Source organism: Hylobates moloch, unplaced genomic scaffold (assembly GCF_009828535.3).
Source record: "Hylobates moloch isolate HMO894 unplaced genomic scaffold, HMol_V3 SCAFFOLD_18, whole genome shotgun sequence".
NCBI classification, from domain to species: domain Eukaryota; kingdom Metazoa; phylum Chordata; class Mammalia; order Primates; family Hylobatidae; genus Hylobates; species Hylobates moloch.
The window spans coordinates 10,112,869-10,137,323 of NW_026652293.1; the positions used below are offsets into that span (position 1 = coordinate 10,112,869).

A 24,455-nucleotide genomic window follows, 5' to 3' on the forward strand; every position below is an offset into this window, starting at 1 on the left:
AACTCCCCACCCCTGATATGGCCTTTACCTTCCACAGGGGAGGTTTTCAGTCTACTGCAGAGATTCTGTACACCTCCATAGTGGACATTAATCTGGGTCAGTGCATCCCTCGAACGCAGCTCCATGAGCTTCCTCAGTTCCATTACTGTGCAGCCAAAGTCCCCTTCATGGCTCTCGGCCATCGAGTTGGCAGGCAAGACACGGTCTGATGGGTTCGTCATTTTGCCTACTGTTACCAAGCCCCTCAACCAGAGAAGATGTAGTGTTTCCCTTCAACTGACCAGTGTCTCCAGCCTCCCTGTCTCAACTTCTTCCTACTTCCTGCTTCTCTGGGGGCCCAGAGAGGGAATAGATTGAATATATCTTGTGCAATAAGCTCCTGAGTAGCCGTCCGAAGTCTAGATCCTTTCTTCTGTATGAAGTCTGGCAGCAAGAGGAGGAAGAGGATGGGGGAACTGAGTGGAAGGTGGACTCCGTGTTACGATGATTGGTGTCCCCAGGTGCTGATGATAGTGGTTGTCCAGGGTAGGTAGGTTCCTAGCTTAGACCAACTTGCTTAGATGAAGGTGTAAACAGGATGTGCGTGTTACCATGGCAGCAACCTTAGCAACAACCAGCAACTGTAGTGCTAGAGAGACGTCAGGAGGAGGAAGAGGAGAGCTTCCTGGATACCGATGACAACTGGATCTCTGGAATAAAGGTTCAAAGATAGACAAAAAGAAACCATTAGAGCAGCCATGAGTATCTAGCATCTGCAAGGGCAAGAGGTACCCAGTCTAAGCACAAGGGTTTAAGTGACAGTTGAGATCTGAGCTGAACTGATAGCTGAGGCCCAAGCTTAGAGAGCTGACTCAGGAGAGGCCCGTTCCTCCCTGGGAGGCCCCTGTAGCCTGTAAACTCCAATGTAGAGGAGTAATTTCAATACACTCTAGTCTTCATGTCTCACCTCTCCCAACCAAGCAACATAAAACCCACAGCTTCAGAAACTTGGAAATAAATGGTTATGACCTCTGATGGCTCTAATGTTTTCACTGTCTATTTGAGGGACCTGTGACAGGATCCTTTAGTCTGACCTTATCTATAAAAGATCAGAAGAGGTCAGAAAAAGGAGTTCAGGCCGGGCGCAGTGGCTCAGGCCTGTAATCCTAGCACTTTGGGAGGCCGAGGTGGGCGGATCACGAGGTCAGGAGTTCGAGACCATCCTGGCCAACATAGTGAAACTCTGTCTCTACTAAAAATACAAAAAAATTAGCAGGGCATGGTGGCAGGTGCCTGTAGTCCCAGCTACTCGGGAGGCTGAGGCAGGAGAATGGCGTGAACCCGGGAGGCGGAGCTTGCAGTGAGCCGAGATGGTGCCACTGCACTCCAGCCTGGGGGACAGAGCCAGACTCTGTCTCAAAAAAAAAAAGAAAAGAAAAAGGAGTTCAGATCTAAGTGATCTGAAGGGTGACCTGTGAGTCTGCCTTCCTCTCCCACACCCCACACTCTTCCCACTCCCAATACACACATTTACACACAAGGAAGACAACTTGATAGAAGATGTCAAAATCCTCCAAAGCCCCTTACAGTACTCAGCCTCCAGGTGTATGGAAATTCTGCAGCCTGTTGCAGGTGTCAACCTGGCCAGCACCAAGTTTTGGTCTTGAGGCTAAGCTCCACCCTCCTCCAAGAGGGTTTTGGGGAGAAGAGGAGAGTAAAATGCTTTGGCAGTTGGTGATACAGGGTGAACTTTTTTTTTTTTTTTTAATAAGGGGGACAGAAGGACCTCTGAGGAGGAAAGATAGGGAGTTTGAAGCCTGAGCATTAAAGTTTCTCTGGAGTGGGAGCGATAAGACACCTCTCAATTCAGATAGAGGATAAGGCCACAGCAAGGTTAGCAGGGGAGACAAGCTAGCCTGTGAGTGAGCACCAGAGTCTCACATCAGCTCAATAAAGGCACCAGAGAGAGGCCAGCATTTCTCCCCTCAGAAAGATGCATTACCTCTCATGCATGCTAACTAGGGGGTGTGGTGGAGCTATGTGTAGGTGAGGATACGGAGGGCTGAAGGTGGGAAGAGAACTTATCCTGAGGCCCCTTCTCAGTTTCAGAGTGGGGCCGCCATGTGTCATGCCACTGACAGGTGTCACTGCCACACATCAGCCTTTTAAATGTGAAGGGGCTCTTAGCACAGCACCAGAACATGGGACCCCAACCCCAGTTACATAGTCCCCCCTGACGACTTCAGTTACCAGGGAGTAGCAAGGAGCTCTGGCCAACCTCTTTGTAATAAATAGATGCCACCCTTACTTCCAGAAGGTGAACAAAGAAGCACAAGAACCATCAGATAAGGGACTTGATTCTTTTATCAGTGATCTACTCCAAAGTCACATGTAGCCAAAGTCTTTGCCGATTCCTGACAATCCCCTTCCCAGAAGCTTCCACAGGGATGCAGGTTGATTTATACTCCTCCCTCTCCCAATTTGCCCTTTGCCTTCTCCTCCTCCTCCCATAGATTTTTAACTCTGACTTACAAAGAGTTAAGAAAGCAGGGCTCTATTTGTTTTAAAATATCATACTCCCTTCTTATCTGGGAAACAAGAAGATCCACAAAGAAACTGAGGCAATGTGTCAAACTCCCTTCATTCAGACTGGTATAGGAACAGGCAGGACCACAGAGTTTTCACCCCAGTCCAGCTTCTCCTCCAAGCCTGAAAGAAGTGGGAAGGGCAGCAAGAAACCCAACTTGACCCTTAAGTAGAACTCCTTAACCTTTCAAGAGGATGTTGGGAACAATGCTGATAGAGTGTTGAACCAGGAATCAGAGGATTTTACCTTTTCTGTCTTCACCCACTACAATGTGTGCTCCATGAAGACAGGGATGTTACTTAGCCTTCTCAGGACTCAGCTCCTTCCACCTTTAGCTGGGTAGAGAATGGGCCCTGTCTTTTCGCACCACCCTAAGAAAGTGATAAAGGAATGGAATTATAGAAATAGTGCTTGGAAATCTTAGATGAAAGGTGTCCAGTGTCCAGAATAGAACACTTAAGTGATGGGAGAAAGCCTAATTTGGTCTTTTTTTTTTTTTTTTTTTGAGACGGAGTCTCGCTCTGTCGCCCATGCTGGAGTGCAGTGGCGCGATCTTGGCTCACTGCAAGCTCTGGCTCCCAGATTCATGCCATTCTCTTGCCTCAGCCTCCCGAGTGGCTGGGACCACAGGCACCTGCCACCACACCCGGCTAATTTTTTGTATTTTTAGTAGAGGTAGGGTTTCACTGTGTTAGCCAGGATGGTCTTGATCTACTAACCTCGTGATCCGCCCGCCTTGGCCTCCCAAAGTGCTGGGATTACAGGCATGAGCCACCGTGCCCAGCCGCCTAATTTGATCTTAATGATCTTTTGTTATCAAGCCCTTTAAGTAGAAGAAGAACAATAAGCTCCATGTGCCCTTCCATCTTTCCTTGCCAGGGAACCCCCACCCCACAAAAAGAATGGAAAATTCTAAGGCAGCTTCATTAACAATAACCATTAGCTAGGTTATAACCATTAGCAATAACCACCAGCATATAGGGTCTTGGGTCTCTTGAGAATTAGAAAAGACAGTCTGAGTCAGAATTCCTTCCTTTTTTTTTTTTTTGAGAAAGAGTCTCACTCTGTCACCCAGGCCGGAATGCAGTGGCGTGATCTTGGCTCACTGCAACCTCTGCCTGCCAGGTTCAAGTGATTCTCCCACCTCAGCTTCCTGAGTAACTGGGATTATAGGCACCCACCACCATGCCCAGCTAATTTTTTGTGGTTTTTTGTTTGTTTGTTTGTTTTTGAGATGGAGTCTCACTCTGTTGCCAGGCTGGAGTGCAGTGGCGCGATCTCAGCTCATTGCAACCTCCGCCTCCCAGGTTCAAGTGATTCTCCCACCTCAGCTTCCTGAGTAACTGGGATTATAGGTACCCTCCACCATGCCCAGCTAATTTTTTGTGTTTTTTTGTTTGTTTGTTTTTGAGATGGAGTCTCGCTCTGTTGCCAGGCTGGAGTGCAGTGGCGCAATCTCAGCTCATTGCAACCTCCGCCTCCTGGGTTCAAGTGATTCTCCTGCCTCAGCCTCCCAAGTAGCTGGGACTACAGTCGCATGCCACCACAGCCAGCTAACTTTTGTATTTTAGTAGAGATGGGGTTTCACCATGTTGGCCAGGATGGTCTCGATCTCTTGACCTTGTGATCCACCCGCCTCAGCCTCCCGAAGTGCTGGGATTACAGGCGTGAACCACTGCGCCCAGCCAATTTTTTGTATTTTTAGTACAGATGGGGATTCACCATGTTGCCAGGCTGGTCTGGAATTCCTGACCTCAAGCGATCTTCCTGCCTCAGACTCCCAAAGTGCTAGAATTACAGACATGAACTACCGTGCCTGGCAGAATTCCTTCCTTACTTTGAACCTCATTTCAGAGTATTAAAGAGGAGAGATTCTTCCACTTCCATAGGCAACTGATGGAAAAGGTCACATAAGATTAGAACACGTGGGGCTGAAGAACCCATGTGGGAAAGAATGAAAAGGTTTGTTTGCCTCAGGCTGATCTAGAGAAACACACAGTAAGTCAAGCACTAAGCTGCTGGCACATAGTCAAAAGGGCAGTGCAGAGTTGGGGCCCGAGGTTTAAGGTGGGATCTCTATAATACTAGGAAGCATATCATGACGTCCACACTTCTGAGTTTTGAGCTTTCTGGAGTATGAGCTCTCTGCAACTGCTGAGCTTGCCTGGCCCCTAATCTGATTAGGCAACTGCCAAAGAATAATCTGAAGGTGCTCACACCACCTCAGTATCAAATGCGCTGCTCAGACACCTCTTGTCAGGTAAGGGTTAGTCATTCGGCTTGGGGCGTTCTGGGTAAGGTATGTGCTGCCTCCTCTTTTCTAGTATTTTGCAAGCCTAAGAGATAATAGAAGAGTGAACTCTCTCATCTCTTCCTCCTAGGGCAAGAAATCATAATGCTTTACATGATCATTAAGACATTTTACTTTTTTCCTCCTAAATTCCTATAATATCTGTTCTATAATTTGTAGATGACATGTGAAAGCATTGGTCATATCAATTCTAGCTAGGACAGCTGTGATCCCCGCCTTACCGATGAAGATACAAAGGTCCAGGGAGATAAAAAAGTGGTTTGGTCTTAGCAAGTCAGAGGTCTTGACTGCCTGGTGCTCTTTTTGTTACACTTTACTCCTTCTCTTGAGCCTAAACGTCCTCATTTTCTGGCAAACTTCTAAGACGCCCTTTAAAAGGCAGGCATCTGCCAGGTGCCGTGGCTCCTGCCTGTAATCCCAGCACTTTGGAAGGCTGAGGCGGGAGAATCACTTGAACTCAGAAGTTCGATACCAGCCTAGGTAACATGGTGAAACCCTGTCTCTACAAAAAATACCAAAATTAGCTGGGCACGATGGTGCACACCTGTGGTCTTAGCAAGTTGGGAGGCTGAGGTGGGAGGGTCATTTGAGCCTGGGAGGTGGATGCTGCAGTGTGCAGTGAGCTGTATTCACATCACTTAATTTCAGCCTGGGCAAACCGAGTGGGACCCTGACTTCAAAAAAAAAAAAAAAAAGCCTGTAGAAATGAGGAGCTGCCAGAGACAAGAACCTTATGCCCTAAGTCACCAAACTGTAAACACTAGTCAGACAAACTTTCCTCCAATTTTGTGCAAGGAATCTTTCGCTCTTAGCTTTCCCAGGCTGCTAAAGAAGAAATATATCCCCAAACTATGAGGAAAAAGAGTGACACCTTGTATAGGTTATAGAGTAGGGTATATTTGAAAATATGAAAGGAACTCACCCCCTGACTCTCCCCGCTACTAAATGCTCCTATTGAATGTGATGTGATGCATAAAAATGGGAGAAAGGAAACAGGAGGGGCCAGGGGCTAGGGCTTCAGGCTGCTGCAGCACTGCAGACAGACCTGCCTGGAATAACAAGAGGCTCTGGTCAACTCTGGCCTCTGGGCTACAGGCGGGGGCTGCTCGGTGGAGCAGACGCTTCCCTGCCCTGCCCTACTCTGTCCTTCCCCGATGGGCTGAGAGCCTCTGCTCAGGAGCAAGCTGGTAGCACTTGGAGACACTCTGGCAGGGGTGCCAGCATCACAGCCAGGCAGGACTTCATGGGTGAGGAGGGGAAGACCTCTGGAGAGGGGAAGCAGCCTGGTCCCACTTTAGAATGCACCTAACTACAATATAAAACCTGCTTCAGGGCTGGGTGCAGTGGCTCATGCTTGTTATCCCAGCACTTTGGGAGGCCGAGGCGGGCAGATCACCTGAGGTCAGGAGTTTGAGACTAGCCTGGCCAACAAGGTGAAACCCTGTCTCTACTAAAAATAGAAAACATTAGCTGGGCATGGTGGTGAATGCCTGTAATCCGAACTACTTGGGAGGCTGAGACAGGAGAATCAGTTGAACCTGGGAGGCAGAGGTTACAGTGAGCCGAGATCGTGCCACTGCACTCCAGCCTGGGTGACAGCGAGACTCTGCTTCAGAAACAAACAAAACCTGCTTTAGGAGTCCCTCAGAAAACCCGTAGTCTTTTTTCTGACCTAGAGTCAGTCTCCCTCATTCCAAGTGAGGCTCTACTTCTCCCTATACTCAGGAACAGGGATGTGGGATTGGGAGAGGTGGGAAGGGAGGGAAAAAATATTTGTTGAGCACCTACCATGTGCTAGGGGCCATACTAGGTACTTTATACGAAAATTAGAAATTATGTATATGCCCCTATGTATTATGTAGTGCCTGGCGTAGTGGCTGGTCCACACACTGTAGCTATTATCATTCTTACATATACTGTTTCACTGAATTCTCACCAACAACCCTATAAGAAGGGCCTCTCCATCTTATAGCAGGGAAATAGAGATTCAGAGAGCCAGATTTGTGCCCTAATCTAAATCCAAAGCCACCTTGCCTCAAGTACAAGAACAATGATATAAAAAAATGTAAACACAGCTATGAGCTGACTTCCTAAACCTTGATGAGAAGGCTCACATAAACCCATCTGTCCCTTGTTCCTGACTCCTAAAAGGCTCTGAAATAGGTCAGGGAAATATCTACCTCTTGTGAACTTTCTGGGAAGGCATAGGGAAAGACCCAAAGTTTTTTGGGAGCAGACACCCTCCCCTCCCCTTTGTCCTACCCTCCCCTCACCCCACCCCCACCCCAAGCCAGAAAGCACAGGGCTCTAGATTGCTGTGAGTCCAAGCGTATCCAATTCCCGCCTGGAGAGCCCAGTGGTGGGGATGAGAGCTTCCTCCACTCGGTCATCTCATGCTCTTGGCCTTGCTCCCCCTGGTGATCTGGGAGAAGCACAGAGGGAGACCCTGCTCTGTATTCTCTCTCTTTTTTCCAGCAGGGCTGTTTCCTGTGTACCACCTGGGGGGGTTTAAGCTCTATTCCTTCTCTCTGGCACTCTTAACGCTTCCAAAGGACAGTGCTCTATCAAGAAAGCTGGCAAGAACCTGACCATGGTAGGCTGCCTAGCCTAAAACATCCCTGGCTAGCCCTTCTCTCCGGAGGTGTGAATCTCAGGCAGAGGCTGTTCTGCCCGCCTCCTTATCACAGGCTCCTTATTTCCATGACCCAGATTCTAGTTCAACCTGGCCACTTCCCATCCCTCAGGTCTGGCAGCCATCCTCATCACAATCCCGGGTTCTTCCTCCCCTCTGCATGTCTGCCCTGCCCTAATTGCTCCTTAAATGCCAACTGGTTTACAGAAGCCGACTAGAGCATATGCCCTCCTTCAGCCTACTGAGGCCCTTTGGAGGCATGGGAACAAGGTCAGAGGCAGCAGGTGTTGGCTAAAGTTCAGGTGGTGGGTGGCACCACTTGTCGTCATCATCCAACAGCCACACCCAAGCCAGGAAGCCAGGTGAGGGCGAGCGCACCAAGCCAGGCCTCTGGCCTCACCATGGGATAGTATACCATGGCCTGGTCAGGGAATCTGATGCTAATTTTCAGCATCCAGAATTCATCCCTCCTCCCCAGAACCACTTGGTGCGTTTTGGTCAAACTACATCTATGCATGCTGTGGACCCGGTCACCTAGTACTGGCTACATCTTCCAAAGAAATCCTCATCCAGGGCCTGGAAGGAGCATGTGCAAGGATGTTCACTGGGGCATTATCTGTGGTGATCTGAGATCCAAAAAATAAAAATAAAATACCTCTCAGTCTCGGAGTGGCTGTATTGTCTAGGATATGCTGTGCAGTGATAATGGTGGCAAAACTTATCAGTTCTGGCCAGATGCCTTCAGAAGGCAGGGAGAAGGTAGGACCCATAGATGGCAAAAGCTTTCTCCAAACAGCGATACCAAGAATTGACCGAAGGTTGACAGCCTGATCCTGATCACCTGGTCTGCTAAGATCTAACCTATGTCACAGGCTTTAAGAACCACCAAGATGAAGACAGAAAGCTCTAGGGCATGGGTAGGGAAACAGTGTGGTGGGAGGAAGCAGGAGTGTGCCTGGGAGGGCACTGCTGTCCCCTGACCCCTGTCCACTGGCTCCATCTTGAAACGGCATCAGTATTATCAAGATGAGGCCAGGCGCAGTGGCTCATGCCTGTAATCCCAGCATTTTGGGAGGCCAAGGTGGGCAGATCACCTGAGGTCAGGAGTTCGAGACCAGCCTGGCCAACATGGCGAAACCCCGTCTCTACTAAAAATATAAAAATTCCATCCTGGCTAACATGGTGAAACCCCATCTCTACTAAAAATACAAAAAATTAGCCAGGTGTTGTGGCACGTGCCTGTAGTCCCAGCTACTCAGGAGGCTGAGGCAGAAGAGTTGCTTGAACCCAGGAGATGGAGGTTGCAGTGAGCCAAGACTGAGCCATTGCACTCCAGCCTGGGAGACAGCGAGACCCCATCTTCAAAAAAAAAAAAAAAAAAAAAAAGAGCCAGGTGTGGTGTTGCACGCCTGTGATCCCAGCTGCACAGAAGGCTGAGGCAGGAGAATCGCTTGAACCTGGGAGGCAGAGGTTGCAGTGAGCTGAGATCGCACCACTGCACTCCAGCCTGGGTAAGAGTGAAACTCCATCTCAAAAAAAAATTATCAAGATGAGAAAGAGCAGTCCCTCAGGCCCAGAGCCTTGGGAAAGCCAACCTCTTTCAAATCGTGTGAGTCACACTGGCCTGGGTCACCTCTGTGTCCTCCAGTGACTCAGAGGGTGTATGGGGTGGAGGTAGGGGTGTTCACAGCAAGCTAGAGCTCAAAAAAATGTAGAGGATGAAACAGCAGCACTCACCATTTCCTTCAGTTGTTTAAGGAGGCCAAGAGCCACCTTCAGGTGGAAGTGACAACGCCATCTGGAAGGTCTGTTTAACAAAAGGGGTACTGGCAGCCTCTCCTGACCCCATTCATTCAGGGTAAAGGTTAGCAAGGATAACTGCTACCCACTCCTCAGAGCTGCGGCAGGAAGCTTCTAGGCCACAGACAGGACGCAGCCCTCCGGCAGCAGCACTCAGGTATTTCGTGTATGTACTCTCTTGGACTACACAGACTGTCTTTCTTGGGGCTGCTGTGGCTTTCCATATTTTGGTTTCAAGGGAACAAAGGGGCTTTTTAGCAGCTGGATCGGATCCTAGGTTATTTCTGGAAACAAATTTCAGCAGAATCATGTCATGCTCATGGAGGGGGTCATCTTCCTGGGCTACCGGGTCGGGACCTGGTTGTTCCCAGGCCTCAGGTTCTGGTGGAGCCCTCAGGATAAGGGGAAGAAGTTGCCTGGCCACAGACCGAGGAGGTCACATCTCATCCACCAAAAGGGAGCACCAGGGGCAGCTGCTCTGTCCCCAGGCGCTCAGCAGGAGAGGACGCAAAACAACATTCCTGTGTGGCCCAGATACTAGCCAGCATGTCCCATACTGGTCATCAGGCCTGGCCGCCCCCATTCCCTTTCTCCACTCTGACAGTCTCACCTACACAGAGTACAGAGAACCTCCCATCCCCACTTTACCTATTCCAGCCTGCTCTGGGCCTATTTCCTGGAAGTCACAGGCAAATCAGTGAGGGCTCCATGCTGAAAAGACAGTGCTTATTAAAAAAGGGGGCCAGGAATGATCCCTAATAACCTGCCACCCCTCTGGGCCTGTTTTATTCTTCCTTGTTCACATATTGCACAGACAGGGTCCATTCAGTCAGCCTAGACCTTCGGAAAGCGAACTGATCATGCTTTCTTGCACTGGAGTAATGCTTTAGAGCCATGGTTCTCAAACCCAGAGTGAGCACTAGGATCCTCTGGAGAACTGGGGCAAACCTACTGGCCCCCTCCCTGCCAATTCCTGAGTTTCTGGTGCACAAGAACAGAGGTGGGGCCTGGGAAGGTGCACTCCTAACAAGTTCCTTAACAGGGTGAGCTGAGGCTTCTGGTCTGGGGACCACACTTTGAAAATGCTGCGAGGTTCCAAAGCATTCCCATGAACCCCTTCACCTCCAGGCTGACATGGGAAGGCACAGGAAGATCTTGCCATGTGTCTCCTTCGCTCTTCCCTCTCCCTCCGCTAGTCCTTCCAGGTTGCTGATCTTTGCTTCCATTTATCTCTGGGCAGCCCCCTTTCCCAGACAGAGCCCCGAAAAAGCCCACATTTTTTTAGTCTTTGAGAAAACAGACTTGAGAGGATGTCACTCAACAGGCTATAACAGAAGCCAAGGTCTATTCAAAAAGTTAAAACAAGCCACCTCGTGAGGTTCAGAGCGACACCCAGGCCCCTTTCAGGTTCTGGTGGAGCGAATCCCCTCCCAGCCCTGTCTTCTATCTCCACAGGAGATGAGCGATGCTGGGGCCCATACACAGATGAGGGAAAACAAAAACAAAAGACATCCGCTGCTCACTTTGGCTCCCAAAACATTACTGCCCCTGGTTGCCTCTGGAACCCAGGCTGCCTTTCCCCTGCCATCCCCCATGGTTCCAGAAGAAGTACCACGCTCACCGCCTCCACAAAATCTCTCAGGGAGCGCCTGCCCGCTGCTCCGAGGCCAGGGCGGCCAGCAGCAGCTGCTGGTTTCCAGGCCAGTTGACAGGCTGTTATAAACAGTCGCTTCAGGTTGCTATGGCAAAGCGAGTGTGCAGCCCAGCGACGGTAAAGCTATTTATGTGCCTGTAATGACACAGTGGTCTGTTTTTTATTATTTTACTTTTAAAGTTTTCCTTTCCCAACCCCCTAAATCAGCTTTAAAAAAAAAAAAAATATATAGAGCCACCGCAACTTTCTCAGGAACAAAAAGAGGATAGCCAGAAAATAGAGCCTATGACTTGAGCCAGGAAGGGGAAGATGGAAGCAAGGAGTGTGGGTGAGCTCCTTTCCAAAAGGGAATGTGCGGCCTCTGGCCATGCAGGCCTCTAATCACTTAGGAACCAAAGCCCTGCCTCTGGCTCAGCTCCTGAAGGAGAAACGCCAAACCCCAGGGTCTTCTCACCTCCCTGCACTTATATTATGGAGAAGAGACAAAGCCACTTTGTCTTCTTGCTCTAACAGCAGCACTCCTTCATCTCCCCAGCCCCCACCAGCTGCCAGTATCAAGGGAGGAAGACATGGAGGATTCACCAAGGGTCGTGGGAGGAGAGCTTCGAAGCCCCCATCCCCTCTGTGGGTAGCAGCGCCACCCAGGCAAGGAGCCTGCTCACTGTAGCTGGAGGGTTGCAGAGAACGACCTCTAGAGGTACCTCTGAGGAGACACGTGTTTCCTCCACTTCTACAGAGAACTTTCATCCAATCCTTTCTCCTTAGCTTTGGGGTGAACGGCTACTTCTGCACAGCAAGACCCTAGATTTTAGTCAAGGTGGTGAGGACCCTTCGTGAGCATCACAGAGTCAGCATGCAAGGTTCAGATGCTGATGGATAAGTAATAGCGCAGCTGATTCCTCCCTAGACACATACGTCTCGGGCACCAGAGACATGGGAAAGGTTTTTGGCCGAGGAGTTAGGGAGTGATCAAAGGTCAGTCTGCATCTATTGGATGGAAGCACTATGGCCCTCTGCCTTGACCCCCTCAACCAAAAATAAAATAGCAAAGAAGAAAAGAAATAGGAGCCATAGGTGGTTCAAGATAGGCAGGAGAGGCAGGTGCGGTGGCTCACGCCTATAATTGCAGCTCTTTGGGAGGCTGAGGAGGGAGGATTGCTTGAACTCAGGAGTTTGAGATCAGCCTTGGCAACATAGCGAGACTTATTTTTTTTATCTAAACAAAATAAAGAAAAAAATGAAGGTCAAGAAAGTGGGAGTCACAAGTCCATGTGGTAATTAATCACAGGCATGCACACACCCACACACACACAACTGAGCTGAAAGCGTGAACTGACTAATAAATATGCTATAGGTCATCAATCACTAAACAGCATGTGAGTAAGAGAAAGAGTCACCTTTCAGAAACAGCTAGTTGGAATATAAAGATGCTGCAGGAATTTATCAACCCCTTTTCCCCACCTTATTCCAGCTTCTTTTGGATTGGTATACACTTATTAAGGGATTAAAAACCTCTTACTGCCAACAGACATATTAATCAGATAAAAATAAAGTTAGGGCAATGTTAAAAACAGCAAATTGCATAGACTGTTCCATTTCCTCCCATCTCATATGATAACTGAATGTCTCCCAGATGCCACCATGGCTCAGAAAGGATGTAGATGAGAACACTCCCCACGGGGATGAGAGAGGGCAGGAGAAGGGGGAAGACACGGATGCTCCCATCAGGGAAGCACCCTTCTGGTGCCTCAGGAGAGGTCAAATTCCTAACTGACAGCCCTGGTTAGCTCATAAGCTCTTGTTGGAGAAATCAGAACTTGGGACAAAAATCAGTCTTGGCAGAATCTTGAGGTCAAAAGAGCAGAGCAGGTATCATTTCTAAACCTGTCAAACCAACTATCATCAGCATCCTAGTTCCTACAGGGTAGGAAGGCAGAAGGGAGAGGTGAGGAAAGGGTCCAGAGATAAAAAAGGTATAGTCCTGGACTGTTGGGTGTAGGCTGATGGAAAAGCACTAACTATGAATTAAGGTTCCACATAAGCTGTGCTTCTCTTCCTAGGTTAAGAGTATGAACTCAGCTGGGCACAGTGGCTCATGCCTGTAATCCCAACACTGTGGGAGGCCAAGGCGGGTGGATCACCTGAGGTCAGAAGTTAGAGACCAGCCTGGCCAATATGGTGAAACCCCGTTTCTACCAAAAATACAAAAATTAGCCACGTGTGGTGGCACATGCCTGTAATCTCAGCTACTTGGGAGACCGAGGCAGGAGAATCACTTGAACTGGGGAGATGGAGGTTGCAGTGAGCTGAGATCATGCCACTGCACTCCAGCCTGGGTGACAGAGTGAGACTCAATTTCAAAAAAATAAAATAAAATAAAAAAGAGTATGAACTCAAGCAGAGTGGCCATCACTTGGGAATACATAAAAAGACAAAGAGAGATGCAGACATGTTTCAGTGTCCCAAGGTAGAGTGAGCTTCCAAAACTCACGGACTAGAAAGAACATCTATTCCAAAGGGCTCGCATCCACAGTGATGGACACAGGGCTCATTGTTGAAAGAGACAAAGAGCAGGCAAAGAGGTGACTCAGCCCCAGCTGGTCATTGTTGATGGAAGTCTCTCAGGGGAGAGAAAGTGGAGAGTATTGTGTATTTTTCTTCCAAGTGAGCAGAAAGGTTGTGTCATCACCTCTCTATCCCAACCTCAGCTCCAGAGCCTGGCCTAACCTGTGCAATTAATGAATGAGCCACCTTTCTCTGTTCCATCCAGTGTGCTTCTGTTTCCAAGGGAAGGAAAAGTATGAAAGTCCCAGAAAGGGGCCAGGAACAGTGGCTCACACCTGTAATCCCAGCGCTTTGGGAGGCTGAGGCAGGCAGATCACCTGAGGTCAGGAGTTTGAGACCAGCCTGACCAATATGGAGAAACTCCGTCTCTACTAAATATACAAAAATTAGCAGGGTGTGGTGGCACGTGCCTGTAATCCCAGGTACTCGGGAGGCTGAGGTAGGAGAATCGCTTGAACCCGAGAGGCAAAGGTTGTGGTGAGCCGAGATCGCGCCATCGCGCTCCAGCCTGGGCAACAAGAGCGAGACTCCATCTCAAAAAACAAACAAACAACAACAAGTCCTGGAAAGGGATCCAGTCTCCAGAGACAATCAGTAAGACCCAGGCACCACTCCTTCAGCACTTGCTCCATCTCCCCACATTCTTTGCACCTTAAAATTGGTGGACTGAATGAATGGTTGAGGGCACATCTTCCTTGATCTCCAGGCCACAGTCACAGAGGTTTTGGTGCAGATAGAAGGGGAATGAGCCATCACTGAAGGAATCCATCTACTCTCTAGGGAGAGGCAAAGGTGAACACAACCCAGTTGATTCTAAACTCCTATATATGCCACTTTAAACACCACTTCGACCTCCAAGGCAAAACCTGGAAGAATGGTGGGATGGTGGTCAGAGGTTTGTAGGAAGTGAAAAAATAAGATATTTTCTGGATTATTTTATTTCTAAAGCCCTAAGCTACCAAGATCATAAGAAGAATACCTAGCACCAAACTATTTCCACTTCCCCATTTTTCTCTATACCTCATTCCCAAACTTCTAACTTTATTATCCCATACTTACGTGTATCCCTTCCCCTACCTCCTCCTCCCCAATCTATCTGTCTATTTCAATCTCTCAATCTCTCTCATTCTCTTTTCCCACATCTCCAGGGACAGCCTAATTGGATTGATCCTTGCCTGGATAATTTCTGAAACCAATCAGTCCTGTCCTAGTCCACAGTGGCTCATATAGTGGAAGGAGCAGGAATGTGCTGAGAAGCAAGTCAGGCACTTGTGGGGCTGCCACAGCCAGCACCAACCCAGGGCCCATCTGTGTCACTGGGGTCACGGATGATGGGTCAAAGGCACGTGAGACCAGATTCCATGAGCCAATCTGCATTCTCCCCAATCCATCTGGAGCTTGCTTGTCTAAGTCAAATATTTATGCAGGAACTAACTACACTGGAGGTAGAGATAAACAGTTAACACTGAGGACTCTAGGTGGGGGAAGGGGAGGGATAGGAGAATATTCCCATGGATTAAATACAAAAGTCAGTTATGGTAACTACAGCCTTCTAAAAAATGAAAAAACAAAACAAACCACCGAAGTCGGGATGTAGTATACTCAGCCAAGCTCCCAATCTAGCATAAATAGGAGACTGGCTTGATGGAGGCAGAAGACTAGACAGATTGAAAAGGCACCCGGGGCTACAATCTGACCCTGGCTCCTTTCAGGGTTCCCAAGGAAGCTGACAACTCAAGAACTGAACACAATAAGCTAGTCCTACCCAACTACAAGCTGCAAGATGGCTCCACTGTTGCACCTCCGTTCCACTCTGAGCCTACAGAGCATGGTGGGGAATAGACATATGGACGCTAAAATCCAACCCCTGGTGACAGGCTGCTTTCTTCTCTCTTTCCCCACCACTACACAAGGATTCGCAGAGGAGGAGTAGCATCACACATCCTATTCAGGCAGAGTGAAACATTCGTAGGCATCTCATGCTATTTGCTTCTGCAGAAGATTGCCAGAGCAAGCTTTCCCCCAGTTCCTCCAGTCTAACACACCCTGGCCAGCTGTTCCAAATTAGCAAGATCTTCATCACCACAGAGGGATCTTTTTCAGTGTGCGGGGAGGCGGTCACTTTCCTCCCTTTAGGGTTCTTGTCACTGGGCCCTCTCTCTGTAAGCAGCCAAGTCCTCAGGGAAGCTGAGGACATGCCAGCCTGCTGTCTTCTCTCCCTCCTCCAATGGCCAGCCCAAGAAAGAGAGCTCGCCTTCATGCGGGGGAAGTCCCACGGCAGTGAGGCTATGGAAACTTTGCCGTCTAAGGCTGTGGAATTCTTCCACTGGGCTCCTGCAGTTAATCATCGCAGCTCCCTGGATTCCCAACTTTGGGCTTTAAAAGGTAGCACCCGAGCAAGAAGGACAAACATATCGAGGAGAAGAAAGAAAAAAAATGTTGGTGTAAGCGAAAAGATAACTACCTCCAACACTAGTCTACTGAGTAACTGAGCAATTGTGAGAAAAGGAAAGAAGAAAAGAGCACAGGAAAAATAAGTATAGACCACACTCCAGAACATCACTCCAGATTGCCAGCGTATGCTGCCCATATCCACTCCCTAGAACCTACAGGGAACATTGCTCTTTTGCTAATGTACTTGTAGAAGGATTATCTAGGGTTGCTTTGTTTGAAACTTTCTCCTCTCAGCAGATCATGAGCTTCTGTCCCCCTTTGGAAAAGTGCTAGAGGCAGGGCACGATGACTCACGCCTGTAATCCCTGCATTGTGGGAGGCTGAGGTGGGCAGATCGCTTGAATCCAGGAGTTCGAGACCAGCTGGAGCAACATGGTGAAACCCCATCTCTACAAAATATACAGAAATTAGCCAGGCATGGTGGTGCGCACCTATAGTCCCAGCTACTCTGGAGGCTGAGGTGGGAGGATCTCCTGAACCTGGGAGGCAGAGGTTGCAGTGAGTGGAGATGGCACCACTGCACTCCAGCCTGGATGACAAAGTGAGAACCTATCTTAAAACAAAACAAAAACAAAAAGGTGCTAGAGAGCTCACAATTGGGAGTACACAGCACTGAAATATTAACTTCCAAGATGGTCAAAGTGGCTTCTTAGGCCAGGTTGTCATGGTTTCCAAGACCACAAACAGAAGTTTTGCTCAAAAGAAGGGCAGGAAGGGAACTGCCTTTTTCTTCCTAAGGGAATAGTTTCAAGAGCCAAGATAAGAGGGGGATATGGCAAAAGGAAGAGAAGTTTCCATAACAGGGCAAAGGAAATGGACAGTCTTGAGAGTTCAATTTTCCCTGGTGAGCATAGAAAGAGAGGCCTCATTTGTAGGATCATAACGCCTTATTCAGATGGTGAGATAAACCTAGAGGTTAATAGGAAGAGGAGTCAGCTTTCTACTATGTTAAATGTCCACCCAACCAAAACTAGGAGGCACGAAGAACGGAGGCCAAAATTAAGCTGCTTTGGGAAAGCGAAGGCCCTCCAAAGACTCTGAGTTTTGCCTGCAAGAGGGCAGATGAGATAATTATCCCCAGAAGTGATGTGTGGAGGTGCTGTTTCCAGAATTGAGGCCTGCCTTGCTGTCCACCCCTGCAGGTCCCCTGGTCAGGATCCTTTCAACTCTCATTTCAAAGGAGCCAGATGGAGGAGAACATTGTAAGAAACCAAAATGCTACCATTCCTCCCAGCAGGAGCTGTCAGCTGAGTATGGCCACCTGGCCCAGGAATTCCCTTTCAGACTCATGGGCAGTTCTCTGTGGCTTATGAGAATCCCCTTGGATGCTTCCTCCTGAGCTGGTGCCAGCTTGGAAAGGAGACAGAGTTGCTCACCGCTCTGCTCTACCCAGAAGCAGCAACTGTGGCACCATTGTAGGTTAATTACCATGTATGCTCCACCATCTTCTCAAAGCAGCTAGGCTGACCACAAGCTAGGACAGGTCTGTCACAATTTTATCACCAGTAACAATACTAGCCAGTAAGTTCCTGGTCTTTTCAGGGAGCATGTCCCCTGCTTTTCCCACCAACTACATCAAACAAGAATCCCATAATCATAGCCACGTAGATGGAAAAGTCTAAACAAATCCCCTCATTTTACATTTAAGCATGTATTAGCAAAATATTGTGCTGAGCACTGGATAAAAAGGCTACACAATCTTTTTTTTTTTTTTTTTTTTTTTGAGATGGAGTCTAGCTCTGTCACCAGGCTGGAGTGCAGTGCTGTGATCTTGGCTCACTGCAACATCCACCTCCCGGATTCAAGTGATTATCTTGCTTCAGCCTCCTGAGTACCTGGGACTACAGGCATGCACCACTATGCCTGGCTAATTTTTGTATTTTTAGTAGCAACAGGGTTTCACCATATTGGCCAGGCTGGTCTGGAACTCCTGACCTCGTGATCCGCCCGCCGCGGCCTCCCAAAATGTTGGGATTACAGGCGTGAGCCACCGAGCCCGGCCAAGGCTACACAATCTTGACGGGAAAGCAGGAAGGAGCAGAGACACCTGAGGCAAAGAAATCTGTATTGGGTGTCAAAGGAAGGGCAGAAACATCTCCCATGCCTGCTCGCCTGCGCCTACCCAAAACCTCTAGGGTTTCCCCTGCCGCCAGCTTGTGGCCATCAAGCTGCTGCAGGAGAGAGCTCATCACAGCGTGGGCCTCCCACTAAGGGCTCAGCCTGAGCAGAGGGGAACCTTCTGTTTCCAGAGCTGCTACATACAGTCAGGTAGCATGTACCTTGAACATGGGCACCAGGTAAGGAGGTGGTTTGGGAGATGAAATCCACCCTAAGTTTTGCCAGATGGGCCTTGCACCTGTGGGCTATATTCACCTTTCTAAAATCTTTAAAAGTAACTTAAGGGCCGGGCACGGTGGCTCACGCCTGTAATCCCAGCACTTTGGGAGGCTGAGGCGGGTGGATCACGAGGTCAGGAGATTGAGACCATGGTGAAACTCCATCTCTACTAAAAACAAAAAATTAGCTGGGCATGGTGGCGGGTGCCTGTAGTCCCAGCTACTCGGGAGGCTGAGGCAGGAGAATGGCATGAACCCGGGAGGCAGAGCTTGCAGTGAGCCGAGATCGCACCACTGCACTCCAGCCTGGGTGACAGAGAGAGACTCTGTCTCAAAAAATAAATAAATAAAAAATAAAAGTACCTTAAGGACTAGCAGGTGTAGTTAACTGTCAACCTGGCATTCCCTTGGGTCACCAAATCCTGAAAAATATCTAAGGAAGAAAACCAGTAGTGAATCCAGTTTGACCTGGGGATGCACCAGAGGCAGGGCTGAAGATGTCAAAGTGGCCAGCCCCGTGGGGCCCCTGCACCCGGGCCAGGCTCCTGCCCCTCACAGCTCACAGGCTCTCCCATGACAGTCCTTCCCAAGTAGCACCAGTGCCTCTCAGCCAAACCTCCTCCAAATCCATTCTCCCTGAGCCTTCATTTCCTTATCTAAAAAAACGGGGATCAAAAAGTCATCTACCCCATACCAAAGTTGAAAGGATTATTACTTTTTTCACGTGCAAAGGCCCTTGCCCTTGGATGAAGATCAAGTATCTTAAGAAGCCACTGAACAGTGGAGGCAAACTGCCTCTGCCCCTCTGTCAGAGCCTCCCTGTGCCTCTGGCCACCATGTTCCTATACTTTCCAGTCCTGGGTCTGGACCCTTGGCTCTGTGTACCAGGAGGACATTGGTACTCCCCATTCACAGACTTCTCCAGAATCTCTAATTTTTGCAGCTATGTCTGGGGAATCTATCTGTCTGAGGTTCCTTTTTAAGTGGTGTCAGCAAGACTTGGTAAAAAGACAGAAAAAGTTCATGAGAGTAAAAGAACTCTGTGTTAATAACTCACATGTGGATAATGCTTCACAGTTTTCAAAGCACTCTGACATTTGATCTTTGCGACAATCTTTTAAGATAGACAGGACTGACAATATATTCTCTGACAGATTTTATAACATATGGTCTTAAAGGTGAAGTGACTCACTCAGTTAAGGCCACGCAACCACAGGAAGAGCCTAGAAGAAGCTAAGGCATACTCCATACTACGAGGTCCTAAAAGAAATTGGAGAGAAGAGGCTGGGCATGGTGGCTCATGCCTGTAATCCCGGAGACTCAGGAGGCTGACGCAGGAAGATCACTTGAGGCCAGGAGTTTGAGACCAGCCTGGGCAATACAGTGAGAACTGTCTCTACAAAAAATAAAAAAATTAGCTGGGTGTGGTAGCATGTGCCTGTAGTCCCCACTACTTAGGAGGCTGAGGAGGGAAGATTGCTTGAGCCCAGGAGTTTGAAGCTGCGGTAAGCTATGATCACACCACTGCACTCTAGCATGGTGACAGAGCAAGATCTTGCTTTAAAAAAAAAAAAAAAGAGAGATAGAGAGCAGCCTGTATAAAATAGTGGGATAATTCTAGGCCCAACCCAGGACATTGGAGCTGGGGATTCCTGTCCTGATGAGCTCAGAGGATTAATATAGGTTCTCCTACTTCCTCTCAGAGGTAACAGTGAGACATGCTGAATGTATGTGTGATGTCTGTGTGTGTCATTCTTCTTGGCCATGGGTACCTTGAGAGTACAGTTTGTGGTCTAGATGGAGGCGGTACACCTCCTAGTGTGTCGTGGAGGTACAAAAGGGAGAAGAACAAAAAAGGGTAGAGGAAGATTAGAGAAAGAAAGGAAGAGGGCTGTTTCCCTTAGGGAATTCCCAGTCCGCAGAATTCTAAATAAAGAAGACAGGACACACTCATATTAAGGAGGCCTATGATTATAGTACAGCACATCCAGAAATATTGAAGTGCATCGGGACCAGGAAGGACAAAGACTGACAAAGGGAAGAAATGCAAAAAACAAAAGCAAACACAAACCCAAAAAATATAAACAGGAAACAAAATGTTGCTCTAGAGTCTCTAGACCCTTTAAAGGCCTTCAGTATTGAAAGGAGGGAATCTCCAGGGTTAACAATAGGGTCTTTCCCTAGGAAGGCAAGCAAATGCAAGGTTGCAGCCCCAGATAATCACTTCTCTCTAGCTAGCACTTCTGGGTTCAGATGATGTCATGCACATTAAGTATTTGTTGAGAAAAGAGACCTTTGGAAGACTAAAACCTCAGGACAGAGTTTATAAACAGCACACTCAATTCTACCTGCCTTCCACCATCCGGGAGAGTGACCCTCCTCAGTTTCCTGCTACAAGGAAAGAGTAGGCTATTCTCTTCATATTACTGCAAATTATGATATACCCAAAAAATGTGATTAAAAAAGGAGGGACTCCATGGGCAGATGAATGGACAAACAAGTGTGGCATATCCATACAACGGAATTATTATTCAAGGAAGGACGTTCTGCCACATGCTGCCACACGGATGAACCTTGAAAATATTATGCTAAGTGAAATAAGCCAGTCACACACACACAAACAAATACGGTATAATTCTATACATATGAAGTATGTAGAATAGGGAAATTCATAGAGACAGGAAGTAGAGTGGAGGTTACCACAGGCTGGATGGAGTAGAGAATGGGCATTATTGTTTAATGGGTACAGAGTTTCAGTTTGGGATGAAGGAGAAGTTCTAGACATGGGTGATGGCAATGGGAACCCTACATTGGGAAAGTAGTTAGAACCACTGAACGGTCTACTTAAAAGTGGTTAAGATAAGCTGGGTGCAGTGGCTCATGCCTATAATCCCAACACTTTGGGAGGCTGAGGCGGGTGGATCATGAGGTCAGGAGATCGAGACCATCCTGGCTAACACGGTGAAACCCCGTCTCTACTAAAAATACAAAAAGAAATCAGTCAGGCGTGGTGGCAGGCGCCTGCAGTCCCAGCTACTCGGGAAGCTGAGGCAGGAGAATGGCATGAACCCGGGAGGCAGAGCTTGCAGTGAGCCGAGATCATGCCACTGCACTCCAGCCTGGGCGACAGAGGGAGACTCCAACTCAAAAAAAAAAAAAAAAAAAATTAGCTGGGCATGGTGGCGTGTGACTGTAGTCCTAGTTGCTCGGGAGGCTGAGGCAGGAGAATCACTTGAACCTGGGAGGCGGAGGTTGCAGTATATTTTATCACAGTAAAATAAATAAACAAATAAGTAGGAGAAGGAAGAAGAGCAGATAGAAGAGTCATCCTGGTATAGACAGGTGAGAAGGGTGGAAAAAGGAAGAGCAGAGCTAAGTTCCAGATGTGGACCAGCAGCTGCTGTCACTGGGAGCTCAGACCCATTGTGGTAATGGAGGTGGAGGCCAGTGGGGCACAGGTCAGTCACCACAGACATGCCCAGGGCTGGGAGCCCACACAGAGCCTGGCACAACATCAAAGAACTCAAGGGACCTGGCAAAGCTGAGTGACAAGGCAAAGGGCTGGAGAAACAGACTGGGCTTTCTGAATACCATGCAGTGTGCTTGTGTGTGGTAGGAGACAATGGTGGGAGTGCATTGAGGGTGGTGGGCATAGGGTAGACAAATCACCTTTTCAAAGAGCAGGAGAAAGGCATCTGTGTTCATCTTCTCCTCTCCTAAAGTCACCCCATCATCAGCATAGAGAACATAGGCACCTGGTTAGAGCAGGTACAGCTAAGGCTTTCCTGACCCAAGATGGGGAACTAAGTCTCCAGGCTTTTTGATCACTCTATATTAGTATCTCATTTGATCCTCTCAACAACCTTGGGAAATGGGTCATATCACTCCCGTTTTACAGAGGAGAAAACTGGCTACTTTGTCTAGGCTCGCACAGTAAGAAGCCAAGCCAGAATCCAAACCCGACTTTGGCAGAAGCCACACTTTTTTCATAATATTGCCTTTGAGGTGCTTTCCAGACATAAGAGCTCTCCTTCTCAGTGATCATTCACCTCTTAAAGTATGGTGCAGAGATTAACAGCATAAGCTCTGTGGACAGACGGCCCAAATCCCAGATCCACCACCACCATCACTACCCATTTGACCTTGGGAAAGTTTTTTTTTTTTTTTAGACGAAGTTTCTCTCTTGTTGCTCTGGCTGGAGTGCAGTAGCACGATCTCAGCTCACTGCAACCTCTGCCTCCTGGGTTCAAGCAATTCTCCTGCCTTGGCCTCCCAAATAGCTGGAACTAGAGGGCCACCCCACCATGCCCGGCTAATTTTTGTATTTTTAGTAGAGACAGGGTTTCACCATGTTGCCAGGCTGGTCTTGAACTCCTAACCTCAAGTGATCCGCACACCTCAGCCTCCCAAAGTGCTGGGATTACAGGCGTGAGCCACCGTGCCCAGTCCCCATGCTCTTCTTCTTCTTTCTTTATTTATTTATTTATTTATTTATTTGAGACAGAGTCTCACTCTTGCTAGGTTGGAGTGCAGTGGTGCAATCTTGGCTCACTGCAACCTCTGTCTCCCAGGTTCAAGAGATTCTCCTGCCTCAGCCTCCCAAGTAGCTGGGACTACAGGTGCTCACTACCATGCCCAGCTAATTTTTGTATTTTCAGTAGAGACGGGGTTTCACCATGTTGGCCAGGCTGGTGTCGATCTCTTGACCTCACGATCTGCCCACCTTGGTCTCCCAAAGTGCTGGGATTGCAGGCGTGAGCCACTGCACCCAGCCCTCCCCCCAACCCCCACCTCCGTTCTCTTCTTACTGCTCCCTAGGAGCCTATTCATCGGCTGTTACATTGAACTGGGACCTCATTTTTTATCTCCACCACCCCAAGTGATACATTCTCACCCCAATGGCATGCATTCTCACAATCTTCCAACCTACTAACTTTTGCAATAGCTATTTTTATCCCCTTTCAACAATTGAAGGAACTGAGGCCTAAAGCTCTACAGTTAACATGTGGTGAAACTGGACCATAAACCCAGGTCCAAAAAACTCATGGTCTTGGCTGTTACATGGTGTTTTGGCATTAGAGAGAAAAAAATCTACCACATGGTAAAGGGGAAAGTAGCTTGGGTTGAATTTCAAATACTTGGATTGGAATCCAAGCTCTGTGACCTTGGACAAGTTTCTTTTTTTTTTTTTTTTTTTTTGAGATGGAGTCTTGCTCTGCTGCCCAGGCTGGAATGCAGTGGCACAATCTTGGCTCACTGCAACCTCCAGCTCCCAGGTTCAAGCGATTCTCCTGCCTCAGCCTCCCGAGTAGCTGAGATTACAGGCACCTGCCACCACGCCTGGCTAATTTTTGTGTTTTTAGTAGAGACAGGGTTTCACCATTTTGGCCAGGCTGGTCTTGAACTCCTGACCTCATGATACACCTGCCTTGGCCTCCCAAAGTGCTGGGATTCAGGCGTGAGCCACCACATCCGGTTATTTATATATATTTTTTAGCAACAGGGTCTCACCCTGCCACCCAGGCTGGATGGAGCAATCTTCCCGCTTCAGCCTCCCCAGTAGCTAGAACTACAGGCATGCACCACCATGCCTAGCTAATTTTTATTTTTATTTTTTGAGACAGGGTCTTGCTCCGTTACTCAGGCTGGAATGCAGTGGCATGATCAGAGCTCACTGAAGCCTCAGCCTCTGGGCTCAAGTGATCCTCCCACCTCAGCCTCCTTTGTGGACTACAGGGGTGTGCCACCATGCCTGGCTAATTTTCAAATGTTTTTGTAGAGACAACGTTTTGCTATGTGGTCCCGGCTGGTCTCAAACTCCTGGGCTCAAGTGATCCTCCCACCTCTGCCTCCCAAAGTGCTGGGATTATGGGTGTGAGCCACTGCACCTGGCCAGAAACTATAATTTTAAATGCCTGCTTTGGGCTTGTCATTCTGACATATATTACATGAAATTATAAAGATTAATGATTCAAAGTGATTAATACAAGAGCTACTCAAGAAATGGTATTATTATTTTCTTCTATATCACAATCATAAATTTTTTTTTATCTGACACATTTCCTATCATTTTCATTTGTGTTTCCTTTTCATTTTTCTTCCCCTCTGCTAGTTTGGAAGTTACATTATACCAAGTT

General features: G+C 48.3%; 1 protein-coding gene across 4 annotated transcripts in view; it reads right to left on the reverse strand.

The window, feature by feature from the left end:
• The window catches only part of ATP2B4 (ATPase plasma membrane Ca2+ transporting 4), a 117,405-nt gene that overhangs the window by 60,784 nt on the left and 32,166 nt on the right, over positions 1-24,455 (reverse strand). For 3 of the 4 annotated variants that reach the window (XM_032136266.2, XM_032136272.2, XM_032136269.2), the window contains exon 2: positions 29-689. In XM_032136266.2, coding sequence (XP_031992157.1) covers positions 29-221 — 193 coding nt within the window. In that variant the 5' untranslated portion in view covers positions 222-689. Of the gene's footprint in view, positions 1-28; positions 690-2,812; positions 2,938-24,455 lie in introns of all 4 variants that reach the window. The other variant, XM_032136267.2, reaches the window with a different exon arrangement.